General features: G+C 43.9%; 1 protein-coding gene across 10 annotated transcripts in view; it reads left to right on the top strand.

The window, feature by feature from the left end:
* The window catches only part of LOC142559751 (uncharacterized), a 109958-nt gene that overhangs the window by 82554 nt on the left and 13529 nt on the right, over positions 1-13875 (top strand). For 7 of the 10 annotated variants that reach the window (XR_012823235.1, XR_012823236.1, XM_075671362.1 and 4 more), the window contains one exon: positions 1736-1773. Coding sequence is in view for 7 of the 10 variants with exons in the window: in XM_075671362.1 (XP_075527477.1) it covers positions 1736-1773 (38 nt within the window). In the remaining 3 variants the exon portion in view is untranslated. Of the gene's footprint in view, positions 1-1735; positions 1774-13503; positions 13573-13875 lie in introns of those variants that run through there. The other 3 variants (XR_012823237.1, XM_075671357.1, XM_075671355.1) reach the window with 3 other exon arrangements.

Here is a 13875-nt window from a genome sequence, read left to right as displayed (position 1 = left end):
AATATTGTTGATTTGAGCTTGCCATGTTTTTGTCTCCAAAGCACTCCTACTGGCAAACATTTTGTTATTGGGCATCTTTTATTAAGGTATTGATACTGAGAAGCTTTGTCATGTTATGTTGTCATGCAAAGAGAAAGCTGTGTGATACATACATGTGCATTTTACCTACTAGTGATTAACCAAAGCAGGACTGCTTCAGTGTGATGTTTCTGGTGTAGTCTCTCATAGGTAAGGCATGGTAGTAAGGAATGCATGTTCCTGCGTATGTGCGCTAGCATGGTTTGTATGTGCAATTACCATGAGCACAGTCTTCAGAGTTGCTTCAAAGACTGACCATAAATGGGGTAAAAAGAAGAAGATGCTGTTAATCTATGAGCTTTAATTCATGCTCAGACATGTTGTAACCATATTTTTCCTTGTATAACCTGCACCCCCAGTTACAACAGCCAGGGGGTAAGAAAAGGGGGGGGGGGTTGCGTATAACTTGTGGAGATAGCTGCATACAACAGCGCTCAAATCTTTACAAAAACAGTCTCCGTTCGTGGATATGCAACTTGTCCACATCATATCTTCGGTCAGCAGCTCCGGCTCCCCTTCGGCGTTGCTGATAACGCTAGATTCACACGATGGGTGTGATTGCGGATGAATAACTCACATGACATGCAACAAAAGTCGGATCACTTCGCTGCTAGCATTCACACTACAGAGGATAACAGTGTGGATGCAGCAGCCCTGACATGGGAAACAGCAATGGAGCAAATGCAGCCAAGAGAACTCCAACGGTGATTTCACTCACCGCTGTATTGCAAAGCCAGCACCTCCTCTATTTTATTCAATGACAGCCAGATGCGGCTGATCCGATCATTCACCACCCTCTCCTGTCGTCCTTTCCTATTGGCCCCTGTCGGCTAGCATTTGCGCCTGCTTTATGATCGGGGGAGAGTACCATCTGGGTGGTGCCATACAATGCGTGGTAAATTGAAAGATGCAGGGACTACCATGTCTACCAGGGCCTGCCACTTCTCCACATAAACGGCAGCGGTGCGTGCTCAGACGCAAGCGTGACGCGAGCAATAGTACTGTCTGGGTAGAGTCGCATCATGGCAACTCACTGAACTAAAGCGCACCAACGGCTCCCATTGGGGAGCGAGTGATTGCACTAGCATTGAAAGAATAGAGGAGGCATTGGCAAACACTCCGCGCAGACTAAGGGAGCTCTGTAGGAATGGGTGATGTTCATATGATCGCATGATATGCAATCCGCAAGCTGAAATTGCGTGCCGCGCTGCCATGAAGTGACACTTTAAGATGAATTTTGCATATAAACTGCACCCTAGCCTTACTGGCAAATTAAAAAAATTTTTGGTGCTGGTTATACATGCAGAAATATGGTAGTTGTCATCCAAGGACAGTTATCGACCTTGGGCAGCCTTCAGTCTTGGAGGCACTGCTGTGTTCTGTGCTTGCATGCAGGTCCACTTTGACTGTCTTGACGTTGCCAGAGAGTGGCATGTTGTTATGCCAGGAGTGATGAAAATTGTTTTGCATGCATTAGTATGTCTGCCAGAGAAGCTGACGATCTTGCATGGCAAAGTGAGCAACTGGCCTGTGCCTCCCTACATGCTCACTGAGGACACTGTGCCTGCACTGTTCAATTTTGGCACATTGTCACCTTGCTGCACGCAAGACTATTTTCTCATAATGTCGCACATTGCTCTCCTCTTTTTTCCCACAGATTATGACATCGCACAGAAGCCCATGCGCAAGCTTGAGGTGAGTGGTCTTCCCTGCTGTCGGCATTCACAGCAAGTTTTCTGTCTCCTTGCTCTCTGGGCATATCTGTCCCATTCCTGCAGCATTCATTTGCTGGATATAAGTCAGAAACGCTATCATACCATTTTCAATACATTTACACATTAGAAAATGTTTGCAGGGTAACTAGAATATATTAATGGCAGCAATTGTTCCTTTTGCAACATAGCTACATTTTCTTGTATATAACATGACCATGAATGCAACGTGAGGGTGCACATTTGACATCCCTGAAAGAAAAAGTACAGCAGATTCTCAGTACACAGAAATTGCTTAAATGAAATTGCTGGTTAAACGAGAAACAACCGCCTCTGATTTGGTTGGTTTTGTATTTGGATCACACAAAAAAGAACTTTCATTAATCGTAACCTAAATTTTCGCAGCTCTCGGTAAACAAAACTACAGAAGCAGGCTCAGAAGAAACTCCTTTTCATTTCATTTTATTACCTTAAAGACCCCATTCGGGGTATTACATAAGGGGTGGTTCACATGTGAACGCAAGAAAAGGCAGGTGTTACATTGAAATACAAGTTTTAACAGTTTCTAGAAATTGTGAATGACATGTGATGGCACCGGCATTAATGGGTAGGTCGTTCCAGTCCTTGGCAGCTTGAGGAAAAAATGATGATTGAAAAGTGACAGTTCGTGTTTGAGGACGAGAAACTTGGAGTTGATGATTGGTGCGCTGTGACATGCGTGAAGATGATGGCGTGACAAAAGGCGGGCGGCTTAGTGAGCTGTAAAAAAATTTGTGATGAAGAGAGAGCGGGGCGATGCGACGACGAAAAGCAAGAGATGCCAAGCTAGATTGTGCCTTTAAGGGTGAAATGCTGATGTTATATGAATATGAAGAATGAATGAATCTAGTCGCACGATTCTGAACTGACTTGAGTGCATTGATATGTGTTTGATGAGGGTTCCAGATGATGGTGGCATATTCCAGTTGTGGTCTGACAAATGATTTGTATGCGAGTAGTTATAGAACATGTTTATCTGTTCTCTTGAAGTTTCGTTTAATGAGCCTATTATAATATCACAATTATAATGTGAGTGAAGGAGGCATAATGAAGCTGTGTGCGTGGGATTGATAGCACTGTGCATGATCAATAATATCCATGGGGTTGATAGTATGTAGTATGCACCAGCATAGGACCAGCTGCATACGTGCTGTGGCCCAAACGAGTGCACATGGCCGATTATGCTGTGTTAAAAGTTTCTGACAGGATGATGCATTGTGGATGCACATTGCTGTAGTGAATGGGCAGTCAGACCTCAAGTTCCAACACGGGCATTTTTCTGCACTTTTGGAACTTTTAGTGCTGTTGGCAGTGAGGTTGAGCAGTCGCTACCTGGGGAACACTGGCTTAACCACGTCTAGTGCGGATTGGACGTTGCTTCGTCTGCTAGCCACTACAATAGATAGAGGCTGCCAATATGTGTTTGTGCGTGCATATACATCATGCATATTATAGCGAAACTGTTTACTTCTAGCCTTTGTATGTATCCCCTGCATGCATTCCCAGGAGGGGTACCTTGGGCTGCTTACGTTCGTATTGGGGACACGGCGCATGGACAGAAATGGAGATGGCTATGGCAGAGGGGAAAGAGTGTGGCAACAGCACTGCAGCAATGGAGAGGGGTAGGGGGAGAGGGGGAGGTAGTGTGATAACGGCACCTGTGCACATGGCCTGCGGGTCTGTGGTTATGATGCGGTGACCACGACAGCGCTTATGTCGGCGTAGTGTGGTGGCGCACAGCGGAGGAACGAGTGGAGAGCCACCTACAGCAGAAACTCGAATACAACCAGCGACAGCGTGACCATGGAAAGGCGGAGAATTTGTATGCAGCCTAAACAGCTTCACTGGTAATCAGTTGCCATATGAATGTTGTGGCCATAGGCGTATTTACCGGGGAAAGGCGCTTACCCACTCCCCCACTTTTGAAAACAGGCACTTTCCCTGCACGTTCGGATAGTCCACCCAACGATAACTGAAGCAAAATTTTCTTTCTTAATAGGGTGGACACATAAGTAATGCTTTTCTTTGCTACCTATATCCTGCTTAGGCAGCGAGGATTGCCTTTTGTGCCTCCTTGGGACGTGCTGTAATGGACGGCACGCAAGATCCGCCATACATGCTCGCGTTGCGGTGAAGGCCTGATGCTGTGCAGTTCCCACGCTAACAAATATCAGCTTTCGCTTCTTGGATCACACACAGTTTTTTGGGACATCTATATCCGTATCTGAAAACACAATCAGCTTTCCATGTTTAAACTGCGGACGAGGGGAGGTCCAGATAAAGTATTATAATCAGCCATGCCCAACAATTGGTGTGCCTTACGGCATTAAATTGTTGGATTATCAAATGCTTGAATTATTTAATCTCTGTCCAGAGATAGCCTACATAGCATTGCGGTCTCACTATCTTATAACCATTAAAAATCTAACCAAACCCAATGGTGGTCCAGCTGTGCTATTTTGCTACAATTCAGCTTGCCTGCTCAAGTGCCGTTTGTGCCAACTGTGCAAAAGTGCGTTATTTTCGCGTTTTCATGGCAGTGCAATGTTTTCAGTAAGGTAATGTAACTACAGTCGATGACCGATTTCCCGTACACCCGATTTTTCGGACATGCCCAATAATTAGGATGGATGAATTGATGTTATGGAGCACCCCTTTGGAACGGGGCAGTGGGGTATGCCACTAAGCTCTTATTTTATTGCCTAATGTCCTACTTATGTTAAAAAAGAAAAAAAAAGGGGGAAGAAAAACACACAACGAATTCCTATAACCAAATTTTCTGACCCGCTATTGTGAAATTTATTTTTGTGTGCCTCCATTGTTTGTCGTTTCCCCACTTTTTTTCCACCAATCTTCCAATCACCTCTTACTAATCTCTATTATGGACACGCTTACTTTCCCCCTGCTCTCGCTGAATCCAAGGGCTTCAAGAAGGCCAGTGACTCCTAAATCGACGGCTGGGCAGATATCTTCAAGTCCTAATAAAGCATGTGCCATTGTTTTCCTATTTTTACCGCAGCCAGCACATGCTTCTTCTTCTTATATCTCACTCTATAAACACATGTTCCAAGGCACCCTGATTTTGCTTCAAAAAGTAATGAGCTTCCCTTTGAGTTATCATAAATTGTTTCTTTCCTGATTTCGTTTTTCCTTTGAAGTAGTTCCCTGAAAGTTCCCTGGCTTTCACTTGAAACACTTCTTTTTTATCACTGGAAGGGCAGCTGCTCTCTGCATCCGAACAAAGTTGGCCAAAACTGTCTACACTTCGTGGTGACGGCCTTTCTTTGGTCTGCTAAATGCCATCCTCGTTGCAGCGCAAGCAAAAAGCTGTTGTTGTCCCCTCCAACGATGGACGTTTTTCTCATCAACGCTGAAGTCCCGCCCGGCTTGAAGGTTTGATGATGCCTCTGCGGCTATCACAACTTTTCACTTGAAAGCGGCACTGTAGTGACATCTCCTGCTTGGTGCCATCGCGATAGCACCACGTCGTACACCGATATGGCCAACATGACACGGATCAAAATGGCAACCTCGCTTGTGTACGGTTGGCTACTGGCACGGCTAGTAGCGGCTGTGATACTGACTTTTCTAGATGGCGCCAGCTATGCAGCATATTTAGCAGTTTCAATGAAAAACTGGCGCATTTATTAAAATCCTCGAATCTAAGCCGACCCTAGAGTTTGGAATGTGATTATTTGAAAAAAACTGTTGGCCTAGATTCGAATAAATATGGTATTTGTTCAGTGTTCAAATTATGACGGGCTATTTTGCGCTCCTTGCTCTCTTTCCCAACTGCATATTCCATTTTAAATATGATGCGTTTATGGTCACCCCCTATGCTGCTATACTCTTCCTCGTCAATGACCATTTCGCTCAACTTATCGTGAATTCCTTCTGCCATCAGACAGTAATTGGTTGATTGCCGGTTTCCCACTTCCCATGTGGTCTGCCCTTCACACTTAGGTCCTGTATTCACAATTACGAGGTTATGTTGCTCACAAAGATCTAGCATTGACTTCCTGTTGTTGTCAATGTAGCCATCTAGATCCTGTATGTGGGCATTCATGTCACCTCATAGGATAATTTAGGAATCATTCCAAAACCCTTAATATCGGCACTTAGGCATTTCGCTAACTCTTGATTCTTCTCTGTCCAATTATTTCCAGTCCACAAATATGTTATGCCTAGCCGACTTTTCCTTCCACTCATTGTACCTGTTAACCAAAGATGCTTTTGACCCATTTGGCTTCCCTGATGGATGAGCATTCTGACTCCCCCTCCGTTTTTTTTCCGATTTATTTCTGTTGCACCCTTTCCAAACATAATTCTCAATCACTGGCGGCTCTTTCGAGTCTCTAAGGTGCGTTTGTAACCGCATCCACCCCTATTTGTTGTCTGTTTTTGCTCCTGAATCTCTACCTACTTTTCCTTTCTTGTGGCGCCCTGCATGTTTATGTAGCTTACTGCATGGCAAGCTCTCTTTCTTGTTTTCCTCCTTTTTCTGTTATTGATGGCGATGCTGTTCTGAGGTTCCTCTAGCCTTCTTCATTACTACCTACACTGGCCTCCTGAGTGCTCCTGGGCCCCCTGAAAAAGCAACCACGTGACCAGCAAGTCACCAGCCCACTTCTCGTCCAAGCCTGTAATTGAAGTAGATACCTTCTTCTTTCAAAACCACCACACCTCCTCACTTCCCTGTTTACTTCGACAACCCCGACACCTTTCTCTCGGCTCATTGTCCACATAGCCCCATTAACAGCCACTGTGATTTGGACTTGACAAGGGGCATTGACCCCTGCGTTCCTGCATTTTATTTTGTGATGGCCTCTAGGTAGGTGCAGCTACTCTCTGCCATGTCACGTCAGGAGACGATGTTCCATTGTCATAACCATTCTCGTTCGTGATGGCAGCCTGGTTCAGCTTTTCCTTGGCTGCTTGAAGTCTTTTTTTCCACCGCCTCCCGTGCATCGTGCTCCGTATTTAGCTCATTGTTGAGCTCTTCGACCTGTTTCACAAGCTCGTGCTTGAAATCATCTATTTTCTTTAGCCTAGTATCAACATCACAGTGTCTTGACTGACTTGATTGACTTTATTTCTTCTCCATTCTCATCCTTCCCCTCGTCTACCTTGAGGGACCCCGCACGCTGCACGCTTTGCCATCATTCTTGCCATGTGTTGCAATACACCAAAGCTTTCAGAGCATGTGCCCTCTAGCAAAAGCCAATATGCATGGTGTCTAAATTCTTAATATGCCGCAAAATAATTATCACCAATGTTTTAGAAGGAATAAATGCCGCACCGACTTACAATGCAACTCCGGCAATTTTTTGACCATGTCAAGCTAATGGACTATTTACGTTCCCGAGAAGACTCCCCTGTCACACGTCTGATACAGTCGAACCCGGCTATATTGAACTTGCATAAAGAACGCCTATCAGTTCGATATAAGGCATAATACTATATAAGCCTGCTAAAGAATTGGACGTCATAAAAGCACATACCATATATAAAATCACTTTATTGATGAAACTAGCTTAGTTTCGCATGAAATGGTCTTGTATTTTCTTCTGCTTGTGCAATTCCGCTGCCTGCGGTGCACACACTTCTCCACGTTGTCTGAAGATTCGGAGCAGCTGAGGCCGCAACCTTCCACGTTCGTGCAGAAGCACCAGACTAGTGCAAGTGCACCAAACACCTTGGCAGATGTGGGCAAAGAACCATCATTCATTTCCTCATTGTGCCCACATTCAATTGTGCTCGGTACAATGTCTGCAGTGTAGTCTTCATTTTCTGGCTCTCCCATGGTAGCGACACCATCGCCTGTGCTCACAAACTCGTTGACCGTTGACTCGTCAGTGGCTTCTGGAAATTCTGGCAGCTCACTCCAAACTTTGGCAACACTGGCAATGGCATCATCGCACTCATCAGAAATTATAGTCACCAGGCACACGGAAGCCGGCACATCTGAAGCAATTTCAGATGAACCACGTGTACACGTCCATGCGTATGCATCGGGTGCCACGGGCACTGGCTCGCGTGTTTGGCCACGTTAGCCCTGATCTCCCCCTTATTCTTCAAGATCGTGCTGGAAGTGCTCTCATAATCTTGAATGCTGCGGGGTGCTCCGACTTCTCACTGCGTTCGACCCGATTTATGTTTTCAAGCTTCATGGCGAAAATTCTGCCGCTTCATCACAGTAACACTGCGGGAGAAGGCCCACAAGGCGCAAAACAATGAACCAGAAAAGCAGCGAGACATTTCACACGCCATCTTGCATGACGAGGGCACAAGAGCCTCTGATTGGCTGTCTGAGCAAGCGCTGCAGGCAGGCCAGAATAATATTTTGCAGGGGGGGTGTCGACGGCTCACCCAACGCAGCGCGGTCACGGTAGGGAGAGCGGTTGAATGGAGCCACGCCGCCGGGTTTTTCTGCTGCTATGAGGGAAAGCCAACTTCTGGGGGCACTTTTTCGGCGCTTGTCGTTCAATGTATCGGGAGTTGCTCCTATTTTTGTTCAATGTAAGCATAATTTTTGCTATATATACTCATTGTAACTATACTGTGTTCAGAATTGTTCGATATACAGAATAATTCGATGTAAACGGGTTAGACTGTTGTAGAATTGTTTAGCAGATTTGAACATAACTTTAAATAAGCAAGAAAGCTTGAAAACAAATCCGAAACCTGACCAAGATGCCGAGGCAACCTCTTCATGTGACGTCACAAGTGTCTTCAACGGGGAAAGCGCGCAAGGCATGCCAGTCTTGCCCGCTGGCAGCAAAGAGCTGAGGCTCAGCTGAATCATGACCACGCCGGTCGTGCGGGTGATAGTGTCAGCTGCACCAGCTCTTCAGATCTGTCAAATATTGACGGTTATGATTCTGATGAATTCAATAGCCATGAATCGTCGTCTGCATTCGACCCGCCACCACGAGAGCCAGCGCCCATGCGCTACATATCGTACTGCAACATGAAGACCAAGGGTGTCCCTAATCACCGATTTTATATGTGCTGCCTGCTATTTTAGGTGTTTTACCCCTTCTCAAAAAAGCACTTTGCATGCTCACTGTAAGATGTTGCGCACGACTTTCCACATTTGTATCTCGTAAGAATGCCGCTGACAGTCCAAAGCACCGAACATTTGTTTACATAGGCAGGTACAGCGACTACTCGTCGTTTGTTTGAGATATAATGCTAGCCTCTCATCGGTGACATCAATTAATGTCAGAACATATCAAAACAGGCAGATTTTTTGCACATAAGCACCGGTGCATCACTCTGAATCACGCTGATATGAGATTCGAGAGACCTTCGAAAACAGTGAGTGGGAGACCGTAGTATGGGAGCGTTGTTATGCTGCCTGCTTATCATTCTTTGTATTCTCTTCATGCATGCAATACCTTCCACAAAGTGGACACAGATCAGGACTTTGCGCATGTAATCGTTCATTTAGAGAACGCACAGTTTTCTCGCGGAAATGCTGATGCCAGTATTGACACCGTTGGCAGCTGAGTGAGGCTGTTGTTTACTCTCCTGTATTGAAGGGGCCTATGCTTGCTGCACATTTCGGATACAAGTCAAGCAGTGCACCTAGGAAGCTAAATAATGAGTCTGCATGACAATACGTAGAAATACACCCATGTTCGCAGTTGAATTTAATTTAGGGAAGTGCCGGTGAGTGCATCAGGCAGCTTTTCGTTGAAAACAGCAACGTACAGATGTCGATACTGCTCCATGTTATCGCTTCTCACTTTTTGTGTGTGCACTGTATGAAATGAGGAATCGTTTATTTCAATTCCGTATGGTCAAAACTGAACTACAGAAGTTTTCTTCATCCTGATGACTTAAATTAGCTTCAGGTCAGTCATTCAGGTTCACCAGCAGTAGACGCGTGAACTATGCGACTATGACATATAGGCTTAACCTCGGCTGGACGCGATTGGCATCGGTTCAAACTGTGTGTGGGGATGGCAAGGGCTGAAGTTCGTGCAGCCACAACACAACAACACTCGCCTCCCATCTCTTGCCCTTCTACAGTGAATACAGTGTATCGCGACAGCAACTTCTCATACCATGCACTAGCTCATGATTGTCGACTCCTCGATGCTCTCATCGCTGTCGTCTGCATGGTCTCGCCACGCTTTGCATGGAACACTCCTGACGTCATACACAATGTGGTCTGTAACTGAGGAGGAGGCAAGGTAGGGTGTTCAAGGCAATTAATTAAATTCATTTGTAAAAGAACCTGTGCAACTCAATGCTGCTTTTCTGAGGACATGACAAAAGGGCTCAGAGGAATGTACCCAGCGAATTTCACCGGCATCTGTTGACACTGAAAAATCACCACGTGTTCACACTTGTATAACCACATGGCCACTCTTTCACTGTCCTACCAAAGCAATATTCCCAATACCAATGCACACACAGTAAAATCACTAATAGCTGTTAGTCTTGCCACTTCCAAAGTACTACTTAAAGGCTATAAAGATTTAACGTCCCACACGGTTGCACATGCTGAAGCACGTTGCAACTATTCTGCAAAACCAAATATACATGAAAAAAAAGGAGAAAAAGAAAGCTAGCCAATTATTTAAAGGCTAAAAAAATAAAAATGAAAAGCAGAAGCAAGCTGAAAGCATGCACAAAAAAACTTATGTTTTCATCGCCGCCATGGAGCCCTAGAAAAACATGTCCGTCCGCCACAAACATCACATTATCCTTCACAGTGCCGCCACATCAATCAACCCTTCACGGCACTGCTACCGAACCACGTAGAGTCAATGTATAGGAAAGTCTGATATTTCGGACGCAAGAACCCTTCGCTTTCTGATTTTCCGCACTTCTTGCCATGACTGCAGGTCGAAAACAGCATTTATCGAAGTCACCACTGCCGCCATTTGGTTATCTTGCCACCTCTAACAGGCGTTCTCGCATGCAAATCCGCTGGCAGACCACCACGGCAATGCTAGGCTTAGCTACTTCGACGTTCGCTGCCAAGCTTCATGTGTTCTGAGCCATGTTCCTAATTAAAACAATCTGCCACTGTTAGCAAATGACACTGATCCCGCCTATCCAAGCTTGCTTCGAAGCTCGGAAAATAAAAGTGTCACAATGCCTGTTTTCGAAAGTCAGCTTCACCTTAATACAGAAGTGTTAGGCGGTGGAGCCTACACAAAGTGGTGCGGTGAAGCATACCAAGAGTGGGAAGGGACGATTGCCACAGGACACAGTATGTTACTCAAGTATTATTGCGCAACAAAAAAGACACAGACATAAGAGAAGAAGAACACATACCAAGTGCTACGTCTTCTCTTACGTCCATGTCATTTTTGTTGCGCAATAATACTTGAGTAATGGATTACCAACTTGGCCCGGAATGCTGCTCTCACACAGTATGTATTCCTTTATTATACACACATGCACCTGCCGTCTTCTGTCACAGTACAAGCACTGATACGCCTAATAAGAGTACCGGCAGCCATTCAGAGCTATTTGACCCCTTGGGGGCATTAAAAGACATGCATTCGTTTTTTCGTACTGCCTGATTTTTCTGACGTTGACTGTACTCAACTATACAAATTGATTTGTGAAAAGTCAAATAAGTTTTCAGTTCACAACTCGATTATTCTCCATTTTTCGTATATTTGGTGAAATACACAACTGAGGTCGATGCATCAATTGCACACTGCCTTACTACAGCGCTCAGTTGGTTTCATTTCATTTATTGTACCTTCAAGGCCCGAAGGCATTACAGAAGGGAGTGGAAGTAAATACAGAGCATGTGCAGATAACAGGGTATGATAATAAGAAGAAAAAAATTTAGAAAGTGCGGATTAACAAAAGTATTCTTCAATAGTAATTCTAAAAGCAGATGTATCGGTTACGTTAACAATTGAGGCCGGCAGATGATTCCATTCATTGATAGTTTTAGGAATAAATTAATAAAAAAATAGGTTCGTGCGACAGTGTGGAACACTCAATTTATGCCGATGGTCAGTACGAGATGATATATATGCAGGTTCGGACAAAAGTTCACTTTTTAATTCCGGATTGTAATAATAAATTTTGTGCAGCAGTGATAAACATGCTAATTTCCTACGGAATGAGAAGAGAGGGAGGTTTAAAGTAACCTTCATAGATGTTACGCTTGATGTCCGAGAATAGTTAGTAAGAATGAAACGCGCGCTACGATTTTGTATAGATTCTATTGCATTTGTTAAGTAATCCAAGCCAGGGTCCCATACAGAAGAGGCATATTCAAGCTTAGGACGCATTAGTGTTTTGTATAGAAGTAGCTTTAAGTTAGCGGGTGCCATAGAGAAATTGTGACGGAGGTAACCAAGCGTACAGTTAGCATTGTTAGTGATGTGGTTTATGTGTGTTTTCCAGGAAAAATTAGATGTTATGTGGACGCCTAAGTATTTATAGGAACTGACTTCTTCGAGTACAGAGTTCTTCAAGTGATAGTTGGATAGGTTAGATGAAGCAGTACTGCGGGAAATCCTCATTAGTTTGCACTTTTGGCTGTTAAGTCGCATTTTCCAAGTGTCACACCAGTTAGCTACCTTGTCTAAATCAGATTGTAGTTTTAGAGTGTCAGAATTTGATGATATTACTCTGTAAATGACACAATCGTCTGCAAATAACCTTATGGAGGACGCTACACAGTTAGGCAAATCATTAATATAAATGAGAAAAAGCAAGGGTCCGAGAACGGAACCTTGCGGCACCCCGGAACTAACAGGACAACATGAAGAGTCAAAATTGTTAGCTGAGACAAATTGTGCTCTATTGGATAAGAAGTGTTCAATCCATGAGATAGTGTTACGGTCAATGTTAAGTATATTTAATTTTAGACAAAGTAATTGGTGAGAGACGAGATCAAATGTTTTAGAAAAGTCTAAGAAGATGGTGTCAATGTGAAATCCATTATCCAACGCGGCACAGATGTCATGTGTAAATTAACTAAGTTGAGTATCACAGGAAAACGATTTACGGAACCCATGCTGACGAGATGAAAAAAATGAATTTGTTTCTAGGAAGTTGATGAGATTAGAATATATTATATGCTCTAGAATTTTGCACGGCACACTTGTTAGAGAAATTAGCCGGTAATTTAAAGGTGAATGCACGTCGCCAGACTTAAGTAATGGAACCACCTTGCCGACTTTAAAGTCCTTTGGTAATGAGCACGACAGAATAGATTGCGAAAAAATGTTGCACAATATTATGGATGAGTACACTTCGGTATTTTTCAAAAATTTAGAATTAATGTCGTCTATTCCTGATGATCATGAAATCTTTAACTTACGAATCAAGTTCACGACACCATCGTAATCAATTAACAAGGGCTCCATCTCAGGAAAATTCATCTTAACAACTTCAGGTAGAGAGGCACAGGGCAACACGTTATTCAAAAATGATTTAGAAAACACTTTATTGAGTACAGAACAACATTCTTCTTGTGGAACAACAGCACCATCTACATCAGTTAACAATATTGTGTTACGTTCGGAACCCTTGACAGTTTTCCAAAATTTTTTAGTATTTTCACTCAGCAGAGATGGAAGTGTATTGTAAAAGAAAACGCGTTTAGCTTCTTTGACTGCATTTTTAAACAGTGAAGCAACCTGCTGATGCGCACGCCAGCTGTCAATTGTGTTCCGTTTTTTAGTTTGGTGAAACAGCCGCTTCTTCCTGTTCAAGATACATTTTAGAGGTGCATTAAACCACGCTGCTCGATGGTTACACCGGACTACTCGGAGGGGTATGTATTTTTGTACTAATTCATTAACTTTATTTTTAAAGAGCAACCAGTTCTGTTCAACGCTCCGAGTGTAAAAGTCCGGCATATATTCTTCTACAAAAGCTTCAAGTTGTGTGTTCATTGATGCGTAATCGGCTTTACTGTAGTCTCGAATGTATTTTTGTTTGCTATTGGGACGGTTGATGTTTTCTTTAAGCTGGAAATTAATAAAACGATGATCGCTAATCCCTGGCAAAATACTTAAAGAATTGACAAGATCCGGAGCTGTAATCAAAACTA

The sequence above is a fragment of the Dermacentor variabilis genome, chromosome 10, assembly GCF_050947875.1.
Source record: "Dermacentor variabilis isolate Ectoservices chromosome 10, ASM5094787v1, whole genome shotgun sequence".
Classification (NCBI taxonomy): domain Eukaryota; kingdom Metazoa; phylum Arthropoda; class Arachnida; order Ixodida; family Ixodidae; genus Dermacentor; species Dermacentor variabilis.
The sequence above is the reverse complement of the archived record's forward strand: the minus strand, read 5'-3'. Positions and strand labels throughout refer to the sequence as shown.